Raw genomic sequence first — 23,201 nt, 5'->3', positions numbered from 1 at the left:
GTTTGGATAGCGTATACCAACGAATCAGTATCTGAATACAAAGAACTAATTTTAGCACCATATTTTTTTTTCATTACATTATAATGAAAGTCATACATAAATGTTTTTGAAACATCTAAAATTGCGAATCCTACATAAATTGCCTTGTCAAATTTAATGATTTCCTTACGCTGATGAATAGCCATAAGATTCTCAGTGTATATAGTTCTGTCTTTAAAATTAGTTTTAACCATTAATTTCCTAGCTTTTTTTGCTGATGAAACAAGTTTTATAGAAGTTCTTGCGCGAACATTTTCCATACATTTACCGAAAACGCTATTGATTAACAACTTCCAAAAATTTTTTTCAAACTCGTTTTTAGCTTCAACTCTCATAGTTGTACACAATTCAATGTATGATGCCATCCATTTGCTTTGTGAAAAGCTAATAGCTCGATGAATTTTCGTCACTTTAATACCGTTTAAAATCGCCTGTTTTAAGTTTTTATAATGTACTATATAGTTTTTTTTTGATGATAATGTAGTAAGCAATTTCTTAGCTTTAGAATTAGGAGGACACTCATTAATGGGTAAAAATGGGAAATCATTATGACTTTTATGTAAATACTTAGGGTACTCGATATCGACTTCTAATATATACCCAACTTCTGAATCATCGGCAATTTTAGTGACATCGATATTGAGATCATTAACCCACTCAAAATCTTTGAAAGGCAATTCTGTTAACATAGATTTACCATACAAATTTACACAGTCAAGATATGTAATCCATGTGATTGGTTCATTCGAATTATAGTCCAGTCCTTCAATATTTGGTATATTTGCTTTAACATATCTTTTAGTTGATTGACAAATGCCCCCCCGGATTGAGTTTTCAAAAAAGAGGAGCATGTTGTAATCCTTTAACCTTTCCAATTTTACCTTAGTGTACTTAAGCATACAATCAAAAGCAAATCCAGGAGCAGTCATGTAATGAGCAGGATCTAATCTGAGAGTAGATAAACATAAGTCTCTAAAATTTTCAAACACGTCAGCCAGTATGGTAACGTCAGTCTTTAAATAAAGATCGCTATACTCACCTAAAGTCTTTATATCGAATGTTCGCCATATATTTTTAGCATGCATATAATCTTTATCGCTTATTTTTTCGTCTGTCAAAGAGTTATAAAATTCAGACTTTGATGGTAAGAAAGTATCATCTAATTTACTCCAACTATCGACATATTCATAAGGGAAGATTCCTTTTTGAGTGACTAGATCTAATGCTTTCATGGAAAAATTTTTAAGAGTTTCTCTAAACCTCAACTTATCTTCAGATAAATTTAATGCAAGTTTACTTAATGATTCGCTCATGAAACGGAATGTATCGACAAATTTAATACTAAATCTATGTGCGATTTCTTTACTAAAGGATATATATTTTTCTGACGAATTAGGAATAACGTGAATATCTTTATCATTACAACCAAGTTCCCGAATTATGAAATGACTATCGTACGATAAATTATGGAAGAAAATTGGTACGAATGAGGGGTTAATTATTTCAAAATTACATTGAAGACAAAGACATTGTCTATATTTACCAGTAAAATGACAGTGATCTCGAACTTTAATTAAATTATTATTTTTAAAATGTCTCGAACATTTTCCACAAAACTTAGTATTTTTAAAATTACTTTCTTCTTCTTTAGTTAATTTATTCATCGGTTTATTTGTTTGATAAATTGTATTAATATTATTTCCAATAACAATCATATTTTCCATAAATTTTTTTGCAGCATTTTCACCTCTATAAATTACCACCTTTCTCGGAATTTTGAACTGTTTTACTAGTTCTTTTGATATAACATCATAGTTAACTTTGACATAAAACCCATAGCTCATAATTTCATGTAAATGTGTAGCATAAGTTTTAGATTTTTCGTAACTATTAAATTCACTAGACTTATTTTTAGGAGTTAAAATACATTCAAAATCTGCATAAATAACAATTGGTATTCTCTGTGTATTTTTATAGTTTTTAAAATAAATAAAATCATCATCCCCCTTTTCAAACATTATTGGTCTCCCTAATTGGTTCTTTCTACAATTATGCTGGTGTTCACTCAACCCTTTCTTACCCCAAAGTTTGCTTTTACATGGCTTTTCACTAAAAGTAGTAAAACATATTTTACAGATAATTAATCTGGAACAGTTTTTAGTTTTCTGACTTCTAATAAATCTTGAAAAATTTTTTATATAACAATAGTGTGATGTGTTATTATTATTAAACAAAAGTAGATCAAAATGTTTTTTTCTTTCAGTATTACAAATATATAGAGGGAAAATATGTTTTTTATCATTTAAACTATAAATATTAATTGATACATTATTTATACGTTCAAATTTTTTTATCTGACTGATTGGTGTAGGAAAATCTATACATTTAAAATCTAAGCCACTTTTTTTTTCTAACATTTCAAAATATTTCTTATTAAAATAAGTTTTATTTGAACGATTGTCAAACTTTGATAGTATTGAATATTTAAAACATTTAACATCATTATTTTTTACATTTATGACTGCTCTTTTATCTTTGATATATTCAGGAAGATCTAGATACGTTCCTCCTCTGAGAGGATTTACTATATTAATTCTCAATTGTAATGCATCTATTGTTTTAAGTGACCAGCCAGAAGCTTTTGCTAAAAAATCATCTTCTTCACTTAATAATTTATTGAACATCCCATTCAGTAATTTATTAAAATCAGAGGAATTACATGCAAGTGTATTAGAGGTTTTAAATGCTATATCCTGTACTTCTTGTGTGATAATTCGTTCATATACACTATCTACATATAAATTAAATTTTATAGATGTTTGTAGACATGATTCCTTTAACTTTGGAATTATTTTGTCTAAAGTATAGTTAAAAAAAAGTGTGTAGTCTAAAAATTTTAAATTATTCTTAACTATAAAAGTTTTTGAACATTTTTTAAATCTTTCAATTTCAAATATTCCTTCATCAGCATATGTCATTCGCTGACGTTTTGTCACCATTTTTCTTTTCATAATTAAGCTGAAAATAAATTAAATGAAAAAAAAAATATAATAAACAATAATAATATTGTAATCACTTTATTATTTTTTATAGTATAAATCATACAATATTCAGCAAACCTAAGCAACTAGTTTAAAAAAAAAGAAATTAAAAACTTAATTATTATTTAATAAATCATATAGGTATGATAAATGCAATATACAACTTTGTTGGCATCGATAACCTATATGATTAGATTCATCGTAATCACCTTTAATTTCTTTTTTTTTTTTTAATAAATTTTCCCTAGTCGACTTCAGGTTTGTTTTTTTGATTTTAATATTAATATCGTTAATCATTTTTTTAAATTTTTTTTCTTCTCTTTCACCATATTTCTCATTTTCCGCCTGTTGTTTCAACACTTCATTAATTTCTGTTTTGATGTATGATGTCATGTTTCTGCAAATTATATAGATATTTGCAAACTATCTGCTAGTAATAAAATATTAAAATAGTAACACACATCATCATTAAATAATAATTGTTTTTATTTTTACAAGCAAAAAAACATAGCTATAAACATTAAATTAAAATCATAATTTCTTAGAAAAGTAAATGTCATGAAATGTTTGACAACGTATCATCATATCCATACTATATCTTTCTCCATAACAGATTTCCATTTTTCTAACATAATCAATATATTTATTATCATATTTATTAAATATTTCTCTTTTTTCTTTTAAAGAAAACAATTTATCTCTTAATTTATTGATTTCAAATTCATTTGATGATGAACATATCCTGATTAAATAAATGTTATGTTTTATTTCTTTAATTTTTTTTATTAATTTCTTTCGTTTCTAATAGTTTTTATTTTTACAAGCAAAAAAACATAGCTATAAACATTAAATTAAAATCATAATTTCTTAGAAAAGTAAATGTCATGAAATGTTTGACAACGTATCATCATATCCATACTATATCTTTCTCCATAACAGATTTCCATTTTTCTAACATAATCAATATATTTATTACCATATTTATTAAATATTTCTCTTTTTTTTTCTTTTAAAGAAAACAATTTATCTCTTAATTTATTGATTTCAAATTCATTTGATGATGAACATATCCTGATTAAATAAATGTTATGTTTTATTTCTTTAATTTTTTTATTAATTTCTTTCGTTTCTAATATATTATTTTTATTATCTTCAATATTCCCTAATCTTAATGATTCCATGGTTTGTAAATTATATTGATATTTATTCATAAGTTCATCTTTGTTTTTTGAATCCATTGTCTGTAATATTATTTCAAATTCATTAATGTTAATACACAGTATGTTAAATCATAGAAACATAGACGGAAAAATCTAATTATAAAATATGTTAAACAACTGTATTGTATATAATATAATTTTTATCTGAATTAAATTAACTTTATAAAAATAAAAAATTAAGTTTAAAAATGTAGGTACACATATTATATATAACTGCGTATTTGTTGTGTACTAAATTTATTTTTCTCCTGTCTAATGTTAAATGAATACATACAATTTGTCATAGATAGATATATTTTTTTATATCTAATAGCAGCCAGTCTTATTGAATACTTATTAGAATTAGAATATTATACTACCTATTTAAATTATTAAAAGTTAACTCAAATTGAGATATTTTTATGTAAATATTGAATATTATACTATGAAGTTTAAAAAATATAGGTACACACATCATATATTACTTAAACCTGTGTATTTGCTGTATAATAAATTTATTTATTTTTCCCTTGAATAATGTTAAATGAATACATAAAATTTAATAAAGATAGATGGAAAAAATGTAATAAAATATATTAACCAACTGTATTGTACACAATTTAATTTTTATCTAAATTAAATGGACTTTATAAAAATATTATCATGAAGTTTAAAAATGTAGGTACACAAATATATATTACTTATAACTGTATACTTGTTATATACTAAATTTATTTTTTCCCTTGAATAATTTAAATGAATACCTACAATTTAATATAGAAAAACTGTAATAATCTAATATATTATTAATCAACTGTATTGTATGTAATTTAATTTTTATCTAAATTAAATGAACTTTATAAAAAGATATAATCATGAAGATTAAAATGTAGGTACACATATTAATATTTATTACTTATAACTGTGTATTTGTTGTATACTAAATTTATTTTTTCTCCTGTCTAATGTTAAATGAATACATACAATTTGTTATAGATAACTATATTTTTTATATCTAATAGCAGACAGTCTTATTGAATACTTATTAGAATTAGAATATTATACTACCTATTTCAATTATAAAAACTTAGCTCAAATTGAGATATTTTTATGTAAATATTGAATATTATACTATGATATTCATGAAGTTTAAAAATATAGGTACACACATCATCTATTACTTATACCTGTGTATTTGTTGTATATTAAATTTATTTTTTTCCTTTGAATAATTTTAAATGAATACCTACAATTTAATATAGAAAAAAAATGTAATAAAATATATTAACCAACTGTATTGTAAATAATTTAATTTTTATCTAAATTAAATGAACTTTATAAAAACATAATCATGAAGATTAAAATATAGGAACACATATCATATATTACTATAACTGTGTTCAATGTTAAATGAATACATACAATTCATTATAGATAGACATATTTTTTATATCTAATAGCAGACAGTCTTATTGAATTCTTATTAGAATAAGAATATTATACTACTTATTTCAATTATAAAAACTTAGCTCAAATTGTAATATTTTTATGTAAATATTGAATATTATACTATGATAATATAACATTTTTTTATATTATTGATATCAAATATTATAAAATAATAAATATTGCGTTCGGTGATAATATTAAGCGGTGATAGTGCTAACTGTTCTATGGTGATAGAGACGGTATATATTTTTAAGGTTATGTTCGTTAATAGTAGATTGCTGATGTGTAATAAAATGTAATTACTATCTTATAAATATGATGTTAACATTTTATCATCTCTTATATAATAAAACGTGAATCCCTATATATATCGCTCTAAGCAACCCATGGAAGAATTACGTTTTTCTTCCATGGGTTTCTTAAGACCGGCCAATCGCGTTACTTCCTCGCGGCGGCGGCCGAGCTATCACGATTTTTCGGTTATCGTATCACTCATCAGTCACAGATATCGTGTTTTAGATTTTTCGAAACGTTTTACGCTCATTTTTTCGACTTTTTACTCGATTTTTCTGCTTTTACGCCCTTTTCCGTCGCCTTTTTTTTACGTTTAATTTAAGCGCGTTTCTTTTAAAATCGAAAACGCGGCCGACTTTCGTTTTTATCGTTTTTTTTTTCGATCTTTTTCGTCTTTAAGACCGCCGACTGCTCTTTTTTCGCGTAGTATACTTATTGTACCTACCTATTGTACTGATAATAATAAATATTATACTGTTTTTGTTTGATTCAATAAATATTGTTTTAAATACGTTTAATTCTGTCTTTTGCCTGTTCGAAATCCTTATTTTAAGCTCATGTCGACGGTGTTTGAGTGTTCCTACTTTTTATAAATTATTACAAAAACGGCTACTCGGTTAGTAGCCAAATATTTAACACAGCACATAAAAGGTGCGACTACATGTGATATAATAATATGTAATATTTATTTACACTTTTGTTCGTCGACGGCTCAAAGAACGTAATCATATGATGCTACGGATAAGGTGTTTAATATTAATTGCTGTCGATAGGTGAGATAAGTGTAATGAGTAGTCTACGACGGTGGTTAATTATTTAATCGAGCACACAAATTGTACAACAACGTAATGTACTGTAGGTACACTACGGTTAATCGACAACGGTAGTATCGGTGTATATGTAATCTCTTTAGGGTTTTTATGTTTAAATTGATTAAGTAACTACTCGGTTATACCATGAAAAGAATATTTTGGTGGTAATGTTAATAATTTAGTAAAAGTGAGTATGTACTGCTACGGATGCATTATTAAATATCATTACTTATAGGCAATGTAGTTTTTATTCATTTGTGGTAATTAAATAGTTACTAAATTACACCAGTAGTAGAATATTTTTTGGTAATAATATGGACAGTTTTATTTATCAACGGCTGTATGAATGTCATTCATGGGACGGATAAAACATTAAATATTATTGTTGATAAATAATTTAGGTTCTATGAGTAGTCTATACATTTGTGATAATCAAATACCTACCCAAATTTACCAGAAAAAGCATATTTTGGTAATTATATTAACGCTTTGGTTCATCGCCGGCTCTATTATTGTCAGTGTGTTATTAAATATTACTGTTTATAGGTAAGTTAGCTACTGTGAAAAGCCTATTGTTTTTAAATATTTGATAGATTTAAATAACACTTTAGTTCATTGACGGTGTTAGTTATGAAATGGATACAGTATTAAATTATGCTATTTATGGGCAAGGTAGATTCTATAAGTAGGTAATCTATATTGGTTAGGTTAATTATTTAACCAAGCCCACAAATGTACACCAATGTAATATAATAGTATAGTCACAAAACAGTTTGTTGACAAAATGAAATGTTATTTTTATTAAATAGTATACATACATGCATATTATGTTAAACTCCCTTATTTTGATAAATTGTGTAAAAATCATTAGAATTAGAATAAATTAATAAGCAAATTTAGTTAAACGGACTTCAATAGTTTGATTTTAATAAAATTATTCAAACATAGACTATCAAAATAAATAAAAAATAATATATTGATATTACACTACATTTAGAAGTAACGACTAATTGTAAATTATTTAACATTTACCTAGAACTTAATTATTTAGCCGTGTATATGTATTTTTAAAATATACACAATGATTTTGTATATATTACAATATGTTTTGATTTTATTTTATACCTAACAAAAAAGAAATTGCTGTGTATTCACATGACTTCTTGATTAATTTTGTTAGTTACAATATGCAATAAAATAATGGTAGGTTAACTAAATGTTATGACTAAACAGTGAATAGAAACATAACTTAGTACAATATATGAACAGAATCATAGATGGATATACTATACCGAAATAGTATAAACACATCGATTAAAAACAAACATACCTACTATATTAAAAGGTTAACTGACACATAATTAACACGTTTGAACGTTTTTAGTATTAATCGCCGCTAAATAAAAACGGTTTAAATGCTAAAGTTTTTCCACAGTCCAGTATCTCGGTAGGATGTCCCAGTAGGTTAGGCGTTAGGCATTAGATGTTAGGGTATAGGGTTCGATCCCGGCGGCGTAGAATAATAAATTAGACAGATTTTTCTCCGACTACTTAAGGAAAGAAGGAGTTCTAATGATAACAATTAATAATTTGTTTGATCTTTTTTTTGTATTTTTTTTAATTTACCGATGTCCTAATGTTTTTTTCGTTTTTTTTTTTTTTTTCATAATTTTCCAATGTTCTAATGATCATAATTTGTCACTCGAATTACTGTTACATATTATACCTACAATAAATACTTGAATACTAGGTAGTCCGTGTTTTTAGTCTGTTATATTTAATAACTACGCGTGATCTATTTATTGATATCAATGATATCGATAAAAGTGTTTTTGAAAATACTGTGGTCTCTGGATATCGCTTAGTACCGTTAATCACTTCGCATCTTATATCTACGCGTACATCGTATTATTTATTAATTAATTAATAATAATAAAATTGTTAGTTGTAGGACTAGCTAAGTTATTGCGGTGGCTCATTTAAATAACATAGCCACCTGAGATCTTTTGCATTTTTTTCGAATTTTATTTAATTATTTTTTGTTATATTATTACTTAGTTCTTTTTTTAGTGAAGGTTGCTCCACCATCACTGAAAACCAATTAGAGCTATATGCCTAAATGTATTTGGATTTGGACAACGACGATAAATGATAATTGATGGGTACCTAACCATTTACGATCCGTCTTCCATAATAAACCGTTTTCAAGAAAAAAAAAACCATTTAATTAAGCTATGTGTGTGTATACTGTATAGTATACAAAATAGTATATAGTAGTATATAATATAAAATAAGCCATTGGTTACACTAAATAAATTCCAATTCCTTAAAACATACAATATGTTGTCTTCAGTATTATTCAATAACCTATAGGCTACACAACTTCCAGCAGTAATTTGTTCAAACTTATGATGACATATATAATTGTAATATAAGTAGGTTCGATTATATAGGTATATAAAAAAAATTTACTATATAGGAACACCTTGAAGAAAAACACATATATAAAAGGAATATCTTTTATATTACTCATTTCATCAATGCAAATGTAACAGAAACACAATAAAATAAATCATCATTGTATTAATACTTATTACTAATTTGTGACTAAACCATACTCGGTTAATCATAAGAATTTCTACACGGCATGCACACCATTTTATTTGTGATATTCATTAATTTCTTAATTCACTTAATACTTTATTATTATTCATCGTGAATTTCTATTGCGAATTGCGTGTTATTTATAAAATTGACTGTCTATATGATCAAATGCTATTGGTTTATCAGATTAAATACGTTTATATGCGTTTTGTTATTCATATATTTTTCGTGAACAAAATAGATATATATCTACTACCAAAGTAGCGCAGTTTTATTTATTGCCGTGGAACAGAGGGTCTGCAATCCACCGCAGGTGGATTGCCTACCTGATAAGCTGCTGCACATATGTTAATCGATATTCACTTGGGGAGATTAACTTGCTAGACACCAAAACATGGATTTCAAATTGAAGATTTTTTACATACGAAAAAGCATCGGACATGCGACGAGAGGCCGTATAATTCAATGGCTGGTATATAAAATATATATATATGTGTGTGAGTGTATGGTTTACGTTACTTCTCTGTGTATGATAAAATTTGCTTAGGGTTTATCATGGCGAATACAATCATGTGTGCTCTAAAATGTTTATAATAATATATTATGCGTGTACAGAATAGGTTTATACTACCAAAGTAGCCGAATTTCATGATATTGCCGCGGAACAGAGGGTCTGCAATCCACCGCAGGTGGATTGCCTACCTGACAAGCTGCTGCACATATGTTAATCGATATTCACTTGAGGAGATTAACTTGCTAGACACTGAAACATTGATTTCAAATTGACGATTTTTTACATACGAAAAAGCATCGGACATGCGACGGGAGGCCGTATTATTCAATGGCCGATTTGCATAGGCCATAGGTGATGTGAGAATATATCTAGACACTCAAACTCGAAATTCAAACATTCCCGCCTTCGTAACGAGTTCGCCAAGCATTATCAGAAATCCTTATCACCTCCTCAAATTTTTGTTTTTAAACAGGAACAATTTTTATATGTAAAACTACGACGACATTGTCGTCACTAGCCTCCACCGCCCACTTCAGCGAGTCTCACCTATCCCCCGAGTTTCAGGACAGCGAGTTTCCGACAGCAGCTAGTATAATATATAAACATAGATAATATTATCATAAAACTATATTATTATAATGATGATGTGTTTAAATCATTGTTATTCTGTTTCTAGTTTTTTTTAAAAAATAGGAGTAAAGATTAAAAGTTTTAATAAAATAATAAAATAGGTACTTACATAGTTAGTGTTGAAGTATTCTAAGTCTGACTGTTGACTGTTTTCTGAGTCTGGCTGACGGTTGCTATTGTTGTTGAAGATGTTTTTACGTTTTTGATGGTCTGTTCTGATGTAACTGTTTTGCTGGAGAGTCGAGGATGGTTGCTGTTCTGTAGCTTCTTGGTCTGTTAGAGCTGCTGGTGAACTGATGACTTTATGTTTAAAAATTCGGTGTTTTATACTAGAGTTTAACCCTCTCTTTGAACATTGAGTATTAGGTACCTCTCATAATCCTGAGATGATTGTACATTATATTACTTAATACCATTCTCTTTTGTCCATGTAAGAACATGTTTGTAGTCTTTCATGCAAATTCTTATTACATTATTATATGAGAAGTCTATTTGAATATATACATTCTAATTTATTTTAAATTATATTTGATATTTTAACCAGTTCATATAATGTCTTGTTCATATATAATCATTTTTTTTTTTTGGAAATGTTTTTTCAGGTCATTGCTATTAACCTTTAACGTTTTTATATCTGAAATCCGGTTCATACTAATTATTTTTTTGATTCTAATAAATGTTAATATTATATACATATATTATACTATTATTGCTTATATTACATATTTGTTGAAAAGTCTTTTGAGGTCATTAACGTTGTTATATCAAATCTGATTTTCAAGGCGGGTGATTATTTTAGATCCTGTTTCTTTAATAATTCATATAATGCCACTTGTGTTCATGTAAAACAAGTTTGTAGAAAGGTTTTTCAAGTCATTGCTATTAACATTAGCATTTTACATATATAAATTATTGTGGTAGTGGCTAATATCTGTGTATAAAAGCCAATGTAAAACCATTAACGTTCATCAGTCCTCAACACAGTCTACAACGCAGCTCAAAAATGTCTTATAGAACATCAATTATTTCTTCAGAATCAGAGGTAAGTAAAGTTTTTTAAAAACCAAATAACAAATTGGAGGTCAGTCGTAACACTACTCAACGTTATGGTTATAATTATTAAGAAACATAAAAAAATAAAATATGTTTCTTTTAGATATCAGTTATAAAACCACTTGTACATTTTTAAATAAAAAAAAAAATATTATTTTTATGATCCATAGAATGAACATTTCAGTGAATCCGTTGACTCTAAAGTTAAACCGTTAGCATCAACATCTAAAACAAAAACCACTTTAAAACGTGGTGTTGAGAAGACGAATGAAAAAAAATCTACAAATAAGAAGCAGATGAAAATGGTTAGTTAAATTATTTTTTATTATAAATAAAATATATATATATATATATAAATTATATTTTTCATTTATAGAATGCATCATACAGAGACAATGTTGGTGATCGTTTAAGATCAGAAGAATATGATGAGGAAGTTTTCAATTCGCTAACTTTTCGACAAGGTGACGGTTTAATTACGATAAAAACTACATTTGAGGAGAAGCCAACAGATTACTGGGTGATAACACATTATAAATGTTCAAATATTGAAAATGTTCCGGTTAAGGATAGGTAAATAATTTATAATTAATTTACTTTTTTTAAACTATTGTTAATCTTTTTCAATAGGTATTTTTATTATCACTTCATTTCATGATTTAAAAAATAATAATTATAGGTGGAAGTTTAGTGAAGCTGGTGTTAAGTTGTATACAAGCGAAAAGTCAAAAGACCAGACATTGAATGTAAGCTTGAATCAGACCATGCAGTCAATATTTGACACGATGCTACAAGACCCAGGACGTCGTACAATCAAAAGTAAAATAATATGCTAATTATTATATGTTTTTTTAAAAAATGAGTTTTTTATTGAATAAACAATACAATATATTATATAAATATTTGTTTATTTTATACTATTAAATCCTGAAGTATTAAGTCTGACATTGTATTAAAATGGTATTGTAATATTTCATATAGGAATGATGTGTCATCGTTTTGCAGATGAGTGTAATAACTAAAATCATAGTTTTGTATATACTGGTTTGTGAATTCATTTCTCTGACAACTGATAGGTAGACCACGGACGTCGTTTTTTATTAGATCGTAAGCTGTGTTAAATGTAGCTTGGTAACTTGGTAGACGTTTCTGTTTTTCTGCAATGTAGAGATCTACACAACGTTGAAGCTGTTTAAGTCTACATAAATCTATATGTGATAAAGTGATATAATCATCATTGATATGTAAAGTAATTGAACTCTGCTTAACATTAGTTGAATATGTAAAGTTATCAGATATTTTTGTTCGTCTACATCTGGTGTGTAAATTATTAGTAATTGAAATGTAATTAGATTCAGACATGAGTGTAAACCATTGTTCTAAGTTTAAAGTAATTATCTTCTTTGATAATTTACATTCTAATTACACAATAATCGAAATTTGTTTATTAATTAATAAACCGACTGTAACGCTCTTCTTACTATACGGACGAATGTCGAAGGTTGATTTTGATACGATTATAGGTAGAACCATGATGAATAATATTTATAGTAATGTTTCAGACTATCAATATGAAAAAATCTAGTATAATGTAACTGATGGAACATATACTTTGAACTGAGGTTTTTTTTCATCAGTAAACATATTATATACTAAATCTGTTGTAAAAAAAAATGGTAAAAAAAATGTGAACGTACAGTTCAGTAGATTAGTGTGTAGTGAAGGGAGTAGAGGGAATTATTTATACTTACTTACCTGAAACATGAAATTAACTTATTAAATTAACCTAACGCACTAATCCACTGAACTATACGTCCACGAGATATTAGATTAAAAACTAACACATATAAGTTGTTTATAATATTTTTTTTTTATTTATTACAACATATAATGAAAGAACATGATTTAGCAAACGGTGTCGTATGACCTAGTTTCACAATTACAATATTTACTTAACACTTTTTGAACAAACTGATTTCCCTTCATTAATAATACATATATACACTTTGGATTATATCTGCAATGTTCAATCCAAACGTCATCTTCTCGTTTCCAATTATGAAGAATAAGTCCACAGCAAAAGCATTCGACGATATCTTCTACTCCTGTATATTTTAACCCACATTCAGCTAGAGCATATTTATTTTGAAAACAATTTAAAGGAAAATGTTCAAAAGATCTTAATCTTGAATAAATTGAAGTATATCCTGGATGGGTTGGAACTGAATTATTTCGTATACGATGAACTAATGATTGAAAATCGCTTGTAAGTTTTGGTAAATTCATTTCTTTAATTAATTGAAATAATAACTTGAAAAACACAACTCGAATACACGACGGATCAGCAGTAACTAAATGTAAAATTATTAACTTGCAACTAAATAGTAGAAATTAAAATATATAAATTTTTAAAAACTAGAACAGTGTAACCAACATGATTAAAAACATAAAAACAATCTCCCTGTAATTTTTATAAAAATTAGCGATATTTGATTGAAAAAATTTTAAAAAACGGGGAAAAATAGTTGATACGGTAAATATTTTTGTGTAAGGCGCAAATAGGTGGACAATCTTGTGTAATCACCGTATTGTGTTACGCGGTAAATCAGAGTGCTCCAAGGGAGAATTTTCCCCTTGAAAAAAAAAAATTACCGTGGAAAAGCTGGCTGTGAACATACAAATATATACTACTGTGTTGTACGGTGATTGCTGTGTCGTCTGCGTAAATATAATGTTTTACGTCGCTATCTGTGGATATTGGTTGATCGTTGGTATAAATGTTAAACATAGTCGGGGCTAGCACGCTTCCTTGAGGGAGACCATTTCTGGAGATTCTCCACTTACTATTCTTGCCTTGGTGATTTACGAAAAATCTTCTGTTGCCTAAAAGGGCTTCGAAAACTCTTACAAACTCGTAATCCAGGGTAATATCATATAGTTTCTTTAACATTAGTCTGTGGTTCACCGTGTCGTATGCTGCCGTTAGATCTATGAGCGCCACGCCTGTGACTTTCTTGTTCTCGAAACCGTTCTCGATTGTTTGGGTCAGGTTGAGTATCTGTCCTGTACATGATTTTCCTGGGCGGAAACCAGCTTGTTCTTTAATTAGTGTGCTGTCTACGAAGGGGACTAGGCGGTTAAGCAGCATTCTCTCGAAAAGTTTGTACGTGTGGCACAGAAGGGATATTGGGCGATAGTTCTTTGGATCATCCGTATCTTTCCCTGGTTTTAATAAGGCTATAATTTTTGTTTTCCTCCATATTTTCGGTATGTTTTTCCGGTTTCTTATTTCGTTATATAGAGCGAGTATCCAACGTTTGGCTTTCGGCCCAAAATTGCGGATCTGTTTGACAAAAATATTATCTAGTTCAGCTGCTTTCCTAAGTTTCATTGTCTCTATAGCTATGTTCAATTCATCCTCTTCGAAAGGCCGGCTGAGGTGGTTTCCTTCTTTTTCTTTGTTTCGTATTATTCTTTTATTAGGTTTATCTTCTTGTTTAAGTCTTTGGGGTTTACCATTTAGTAGTAATTGGTGTGCGATTTGATCGGGAGTGACGTTAGACAGTCCTTTCGCGCTAGTAGGATCACTGTTTAATCTTTTAATTAGGCCCCATGCCTTTTTACTACTATGTTTCATGTCTGTTTTATTTAAAAGCTCGTGCCATTTATTCCTTTTTTCCTGTGCAATGGCATTCGTGAGCTCTTCCCCTTTATTTCTGGTTTGTTCTTCGAAGGGATTATTTTCAAACAGGTTGATATATGTGTTGTAATTGTCCATGATTTCACTTGATAGCCCAGGTATATGATGTGTCCTACATCCTCTTGGTATGTGTTTCCGGGATATGTATTTTACTTTTTCTACAAAGGATTCATAGTGTTCCGGTAGTGGTGCGAGATTTTCTATACTTGAATCGAGATCTTCTGAGAAAAGGTTCCACTTTGCTTTCATGAAGTTGTATCTCCTTTGGAATGGGACAATATTAGGTCTCACTGCAGCCTCAATCTGGCAAATTATGGGCCTATGTTGTGTGTTTGGAATGGGATCTCCCATCTTTTTGGTACATAGTTGACTGATAGAATCACTGACAAATATAAGGTCAGGGTTATATCCTTTCTTCCATCGACCGCTGTTGAAGGATGGAGGTAATTTGTTATCGTGAATCAGTACCATATCTTCGCCTTGTGCCCAGATTTCTACTGCTTCGCCATCATCGTTTGTCTCCTTATAGCCCCAGCTTGAACTGTGACTGTTGAAATCACCTATGACTATGTTAGGTTTATGTTGTAGGCTGTCTTCGGATTTAAGACTAGGGGCTATGAAAGGAGAATTTGGTGGTTTATATATTGAAGAGACTGAGATGTTCGGTAAGTGCACTGTGATAAATTCGATGTAGTTTTGTTCGTATATTTTAACTGACTGGATGATCATATTAGGTTTTGTGAAGATGGCACTACCGTGTTTTCTATGGTGCCTTATCGCTGCTAGTTTCATTCCAGATATACTTGATGCATTAAGAGTCTGGTCTCGATGGGTCTCTTGGACGCACATAATATCGCATGATGTTGATTTAAAAATGGTAGATAGAAGTTCTTCCTTTACTCTCGTAATACCTTCGATGTTTATCGATACAATCGTCAATGCTGGCCCTGATAAGGGCCGTTTTAGGCGCGGTTTTTTATGATCGCCAGACATTGTTATTATACTGAGAGATAGGTTGCGCCTGGGTTTGGAAGAATTAGCCGGTGTTTGGGAACACCGTTACTAGGGGACACCGCGTAGAGGTTTCTTCCTTGTCCCCCATTCTTTTGATGGAAAATTTAAAGAGTTAAAAATATCATATTTTTTATATTTTGCTTTGTAAGTTGAAAGATTATTACGAAGTTTTGAAATTGATGAACGTTTATTTTTTAATTTAATTTTTTGATTTTGTATAGTATTTTCTAATTTGTTAACAATTTCGAATAATGATTTTTTTGAAGATGATCGCGGAGAGTTAATTGAGGACTGAGTTGTAGGACTTGGTAAATTTCGTGTTGCGTTGAGAAGTGATTTTGAGTTTGGTGTTAGGTCAGAAGTGAAACATGGTGACTTGTTTTTTGTATTTTTAAATATTTTTGTTGGTGTCTGTATGTACACTTCATCGAAATTATCACAGCTTTGAGTGCTTTGACTTTTTTATACACTGCTATTTGGGGACTTTTAGGAAATAGTGGATGCCTTTCGTAAGTTTTAGTTGGTGTTAATACTTTTATGGATTGTGGTTCTTCATACTTTTGAGGTACAGAAATATTTTTTAAATTTTTGGTCTTTTCATTAGTAAAATCGCTATTTATAAAATGTTCCATACATAATCGTTTTTTATACAAATCATCTGTCGTTAAATGTATTAAACTAATGTTTCCTGTACAAAAAAAAAGTAAGTGGAGTTTAGTTATTATTAATTAAGCTAAGTATATTTTTAACTCTGTTAATTTTTTAATAACATTACCGATTTTGTTGAAATATAGAATTCTATATAGAATTGTATAATAAATTAACTATTACAATTAGAATATAAAGTATTAAAGTATATACTCTAGAAGTTTTAAGTACCAAAGTACCCACGAATAATATTTTTTAATAAAAACGACATAATTAAAATTGTTATTCTTGGTTATTAATATGTTATCATATCCAAATTTGAACTTAAAATAACTATAAAAAAAACTGTGTTAATACAGTTTTTAGATTTTTTTCACAGAATTAACGATACTTACGTGGAACCTTGTTTTAAATTTTCAATCTTTAGCTAAAAAAGTTTCTATAAAGTTATTTGTTTTTAAATAACATTACGTATAGTATAATATTACGTAAGTACGGATCACTATTATATATTATATAAGTTTTAAATTTGAATGCAATGATAGCCGATAAGTATCATTGTATACGAAAAACAATTCTGAACGGAGATGACTTAGGCATTATATTGGCAAATAATAAACAACTAATTTTTAAAATTAAATTATTTTACATATTTTTTGGGTAGACAACGATTCATTGTCTACCCTTATGCGCTGCTACTGTCAATACTATAGTACGGCCAGCGAAAGATGAGTCGCGATACCAACGCTCTGGGTGGCCGAATTTCGTTAGGGCTTCTACAACTATTTGCCGCGTAAATTAATTTCAAACATGTTGTTATACGAATATTATTATTTCTCTTTTATATTTTGTTAAATACTTATTTTTGAAGAAATAAAATACGTAATATTACAGTGCATGCAATTTATTTATACAAATTTATAAATATAAAATATAAATGTTATATTATTATACAAAAAATAATAAATAATTAATAAAAATACTTAAGTTTTATACAATATTAATTGTCATCGTCGTCGTCATCGTCACATGAACTATCGTCGGGATTTATGGCAAGAATGATGGGTTCCATAATTTCATCCCTTATCCCTTCCTTCACCAAGTCTTCGTCTTGAATTTTTGCACAATGTTCACCGCATTTTGCCCAATTTTCTTTTGTCACCGCATCTATGGCATTATTGACCAACACTTCTACGTCCGCAATTTTGAAGGAATGATTTTTTTTAGCGACTTCTCCCTTGATTTGTGCCCAATTCATTTCAATAGGGTTATACTGGCAATGATATGGTGGCAGTCTCACCACTTCATGACCCATTTGTAAAGCTATCTCGTCTAATTTATATTTTTTTTCTTTTGGCATCGACAGTTTCACTTTTTCCCGTAGTTCACACAATGTTTCTTCGAGAGAAAATGGTATTGATTTTTCTTGTAGCCATTTTTGAACATCTGCCTTTCTAGTATTAGTCTTAGGGTAGTCTTCAGCTAACATTGAATGATATGAGGCATTGTCCATGACTATAATACACGGTTCCTCCAAATTACCGAACATTTCAATGAACCATTTTTCGAACACTGTGGCGTTCATATGTGAATGATAGTCTTCCGAACTACCTGACTTGCACCGAAATACCAGTTTGGAATTTTGAACAAAACCAAATGACGGTGACCTGGCATGGCACACAATGATTCTACTACCTTTCCCTATAGGTACCCTGAGTCCTTCAGTATTATCTGAATTTTGCCAAATGTACCCACAGGTATGGTTTTGGTTCACCCACGTCTCATCCAGATACACAACTGGTCACGAATCGTTATTACGTCTAAACGCATTCATCTTTCTTAAAAATTTTACTCGAGAAGCAACAATGTCATTTCGTTCCATTAAAAATGTACGTCCATCATTACACTTTTTGTATTTAAAATCTAAATTTTTTAAAAGAACTTTCATGGACGATTTTGAACCCGGGTAGTTGGTTTTTTCGCGCATTGCTGCTAATATTTTTGAACTTGTAGGAAATTCATGATTGTCGTATAAACTATGAACGGTTCTCCTAACAACTTCGTTGTCGAAATCATCTAGATTAGTAGCATACTTTACTCGTTTATAACTTTTTCTAGGTTACTTGAATGAAGTAGAGGGTCCGTCATCTTCTTCTAATTTTTTTCCTCCTGCACAAATTCGCTTAACACTAGCAACGCTTACACCACATGCTTCGGCAGTTACTTCACGAGTTTTACGGAAAAAATTAACGAATTCAGGATTATTTTTGTCAGTAGCCAATACTTTTAAGTGATTGTAAACACTAAAAATTACTTTTTTCGTTTGGGAATGAATATCTTGTTTAGATTCTATTATAAAAAAAATGTTATAAATTTATAACAAACTATATAACACTTTAAAAAAAAAAGCAGGCAAAAACTCGTAAAATACTTATAACACAGGAAAATCGATAAAACGTACACACAAACTCACAGGTCAACGGTTGTGAACATACTAGCCGCTAGCGTATTACGACTACTACTCCTATTGTCCTGAAACACCCGGCAGGATTACCTACTTTTTTTTTATAAAGGAATACAGCTGGCTATATGTATAATTCAAAAGGAAGTATCATGTTGTTGGCGCGCAGTCGATGATCAGTGTGACTGTATTCGCATTATGGGTGATGAAATTGTATGGCCAAATAGTGGTCATACTGATTTGGTTGTGGATCCTTATCATATAGTCAATGCTACAAAAAAAAAAAAACTTGTTGCCTAAAGGGGTTTGAAAAATCGTAGGGACGCGCGTAAGAAAACTTCAGTTGACTTTTTGAATAGTGCGCCAATAGCTTCAAACGGAGAACTCCTTATTACACTAAAATACACCACTAGTATCGTTGCCATCGCGGCTCATTTTTTGCTGGCCGTACTATAATCATATTAATAGGATGTCAGCGCACCGTTTGTTTTCTCTCTCTAGGCCACGCGCAACATTGACAAAACGCATTTACGCAGAATCATTTTTTTAATGTTTTTGAATAATTTTAGAGTAAAATCACCTACCTATTACAAAATCAAAAGAGAATAATATTGTTGACATATAGATTTGTCTAAATAATGTCTCAAAATAATTTAAACATCATTTCAATTTCAATTTTTTTTTTTTTAAAGTCTTATACAAAGCCGAATAATAATTAAATATAAAATCGATATGTCCTTACAAATATTATCCTGTATAATTTTTGTGATGGTTATTTTGGTCTATAAGGTTACTCAAAAATCATAAAAAAAACGATTTTAGATTAAAGCGTTTTATCTATGTTGCGCGTGAGTGAGAGAGAAAAGAAATATTGCGCTAACATCTTCTTAATTAAGTATAACTATAAAAAGTCACGATGAGCGATAATGTATCCTAAAAAACCATACAAATATTTTGACACAATGTTTTTTTTTATAGATATTTTATGTTCAAATTAAGAAGAAATTTTATATTTTATTAAAAAATATCGATTTTATTGTTACTTGATTACTTCGTTAAATATTATTATTGGTATACGTTTTATATCCATTATGTGATGCATACAAAAATTTGAACATGAAATGTGGGGTTAACACTGTGTATTTATATCGTTTTACAGTGGCGTACGTAGGGGTAGGGTTCTGAACCCCCTCCCCCTCTCCCGAAATTTTTTAATTTAACAAAAAAAAACTTATTCAACCCCATTTTAATACACACACAATAAATTAATGGTAATTTTTAATAGATATAAATTAAATTGTTAATTTATTAATAACTAAATTTGTTAAAAGTTATAACTAATCATATAAAATCTGTTAAGCAAATTATTTAAATTGTTTATTATTATTAAAATTATTTGTTCGTGTAAAAGTAAAACTTAACCGAACTAAAATCCTACGTACGCTATACTGTGTTTTATATTTTATATTTATTGTAGCAGTAGCATCAATTATAAAAATTTCTATTCTTCTTACCTGAATTTGCAACCCATTGTGTACATAAGGATTTATCTTTCGGAAATCGATACATTTAATATACATAATAATATTATTATGAATGTATATGTTTGTCGTCTTGTTGATACAGTGATCAAGTGACCACGGAAAATTATCAATCTATTCTAATTTTAAATTAAATGTTTACTTTCCATGGGAGTTGTTAAAAAATGTTATAGCAAGCTCCAAGCCCAGTGACAGAATATACTACCAATCATAGGGAAACTTGTATATATTATTTTTAATAATATATTATTGTGGACTTTAATGAGCTATAGTGATTTTTGACTGATTTAACTATGACATGAAAATATGAAATGTTTGTATAAGCCATTTATATATTATATTATATTAGAAATTTGCAGTACACCTGGTAGTGATCTAAACATAGTAGTAGTATAGATGTACCATTCCTGGCGCACTTTTATTTTATCAGTAAAAGATCACAAAGAAAACAATGTGCAAAAAGATCAGACAATTGGAATGCAATAATTATTAAAATATTTTTCGCAAAACTTATGATATTAATAAATGAAAATTTAAATGCAACATTTCAATATTAGAAAATATTGAAATATTATATACATAATAGAAATGGAAAATATTTTAATATATTATATTTTCAATCTTTATTATTTTGGTTTTTAATTAATGTATTGAGATGGTTTACAAAATTATTTATATCTATATTTGTTTTATGATGTCCCAAAGCTAAAGTATCAATACCATTTTCCAAAACAAACCTTTTATCATCATAAGCACTTAAAGCTGTTTTGTTTTGTTCTACAGTAAAAATATCATGTTTCTTTGTTCTAAATAAATTTTGTTTAACATATTTCTGGGTTTTATCAAATAAACAATTCTTAAAGTCATTAAAACATATTTTATTTTCCACTACATTGTTTTAACACCTTTAGCTTTTTTATTTTATTTTCACTATCTAAAATTGTATGTGAATATAATTTAGATCTTAAATCTATAAATTCTGTCATAATTTTTCCACTCAACTCATCTTTAAACTTACCTAAAACTTTTTTGTTAATTAAAGGTAGATCATGAATATTATCTTTTGGATAATCAGATGTATCAAAATGATCTAAATTAATTTTCATATCCTGATAGAAATCATCAATTTTTATTTCTATTATTAATTTATGAGTCTGTATCAGTATATAACAATCTAACTCTATTTCCATATTTTTTCTTTAGTATATTATAATAAAAATCATACATTAATAATTTAGATAAATCTAAAACACACATTCCTATATAAATTGGTTGTTTTAAAGTTATTTGTGTTCTTTTCATATGAATTGCAGCTAAATTTTCTGTAAAAATTGTCCTTCTATCAACATTTTGTCTCACAATTAATTTGTCTAGTTTTGACACATTAGAACATAATCTTATATCAACATGATTTCTAACATTCATCATAGTACGTCCATAAACACTATTGTTCATTAATTTAAAATATTCTTTTTCAAACTCATTCTTAGCTTTTGATCTAAGATTAGTATTGAAATCAATATACACTTTTAACCAAGGAGATTGACTAAATTCTAATACTCTATGAATTTTCTCTATCTTTAAACCTAGTTTAATATATAATTTTAGTGTTTCATAATGTATTATATATTTTTTCTTATCATACAAAGTTGTTAATAATTTTGGGAGTTGTTTGTCATCAAAATGTCTTTCTGGTGCTAAAGGGAAATCTGAATGTAGATCATGAAGTTCTTTAGGGTAAGATAAATCGACTTCTAAAATATAACCTTTACATGATTTATCAGAAATATTCATTACATCAAAATCATTCAGATTATCAACCCATTTGAAATCTCCAGTAGGTAAATATTTACTCATTGCCCAACCATAAAGATTATTTGCATCCAAGTATTGTAAGAATATTGATTCCTTAAGAGTATTAAACTTTTTTCCCATATATTTATTATTTGCTTTAGAATATCTTTGACTACATTGAGATAAGCCCCCTCTTATTCAGGATTCAAACATCAATATTTGATCGATATCTGTTAATAAATCTAGTTTTATTTTTGTCATTCCTAACATGCTATCCCACGCAAATCCTGTTGTTGTGTAATACCACAGAGGATCTAATTTATAATTTTTTAAAGAAATGTCACTAAAATTTTCTATTATATCTGTTAATAGTAAAACATCGATCTTATAATATAATCTGGTGAATTC

At 28.4% G+C, this 23,201-nt stretch overlaps 1 protein-coding gene and 2 pseudogenes across 1 annotated transcript; 1 reads left to right on the top strand and 2 right to left on the bottom strand.

The window, feature by feature from the left end:
* Positions 1 to 1,734: 1,734 nt before the first annotated feature.
* LOC149056812 (uncharacterized) lies at positions 1,735 to 10,957 on the bottom strand (annotated as a pseudogene).
* A 201-nt stretch (positions 10,958 to 11,158) lies between these two features.
* On the top strand, positions 11,159 to 12,535 carry LOC149056811 (uncharacterized). The gene is made up of 4 exons (XM_089224096.1): positions 11,159 to 11,624; positions 11,806 to 11,940; positions 12,012 to 12,208; positions 12,315 to 12,535. Exons 1-4 carry the CDS (start codon positions 11,586 to 11,588, stop codon positions 12,469 to 12,471), a joined length of 528 nt encoding a protein of 175 aa, XP_089080222.1. The 5' UTR covers positions 11,159 to 11,585; the 3' UTR covers positions 12,472 to 12,535.
* Positions 12,536 to 17,997: 5,462 nt separating this feature from the next.
* Positions 17,998 to 22,424, bottom strand: LOC149056810 (uncharacterized; annotated as a pseudogene).
* Positions 22,425 to 23,201: the final 777 nt, after the last annotated feature.

The sequence above is a fragment of the Diuraphis noxia genome, unplaced genomic scaffold (genome assembly GCF_037042655.1).
Source record: "Diuraphis noxia isolate RWA-SAM2 unplaced genomic scaffold, SU_Dnox_SAM2 contig0003, whole genome shotgun sequence".
Lineage (NCBI taxonomy): Eukaryota > Metazoa > Arthropoda > Insecta > Hemiptera > Aphididae > Diuraphis > Diuraphis noxia.
This window is presented reverse-complemented; position numbering and strand designations above follow the sequence as displayed.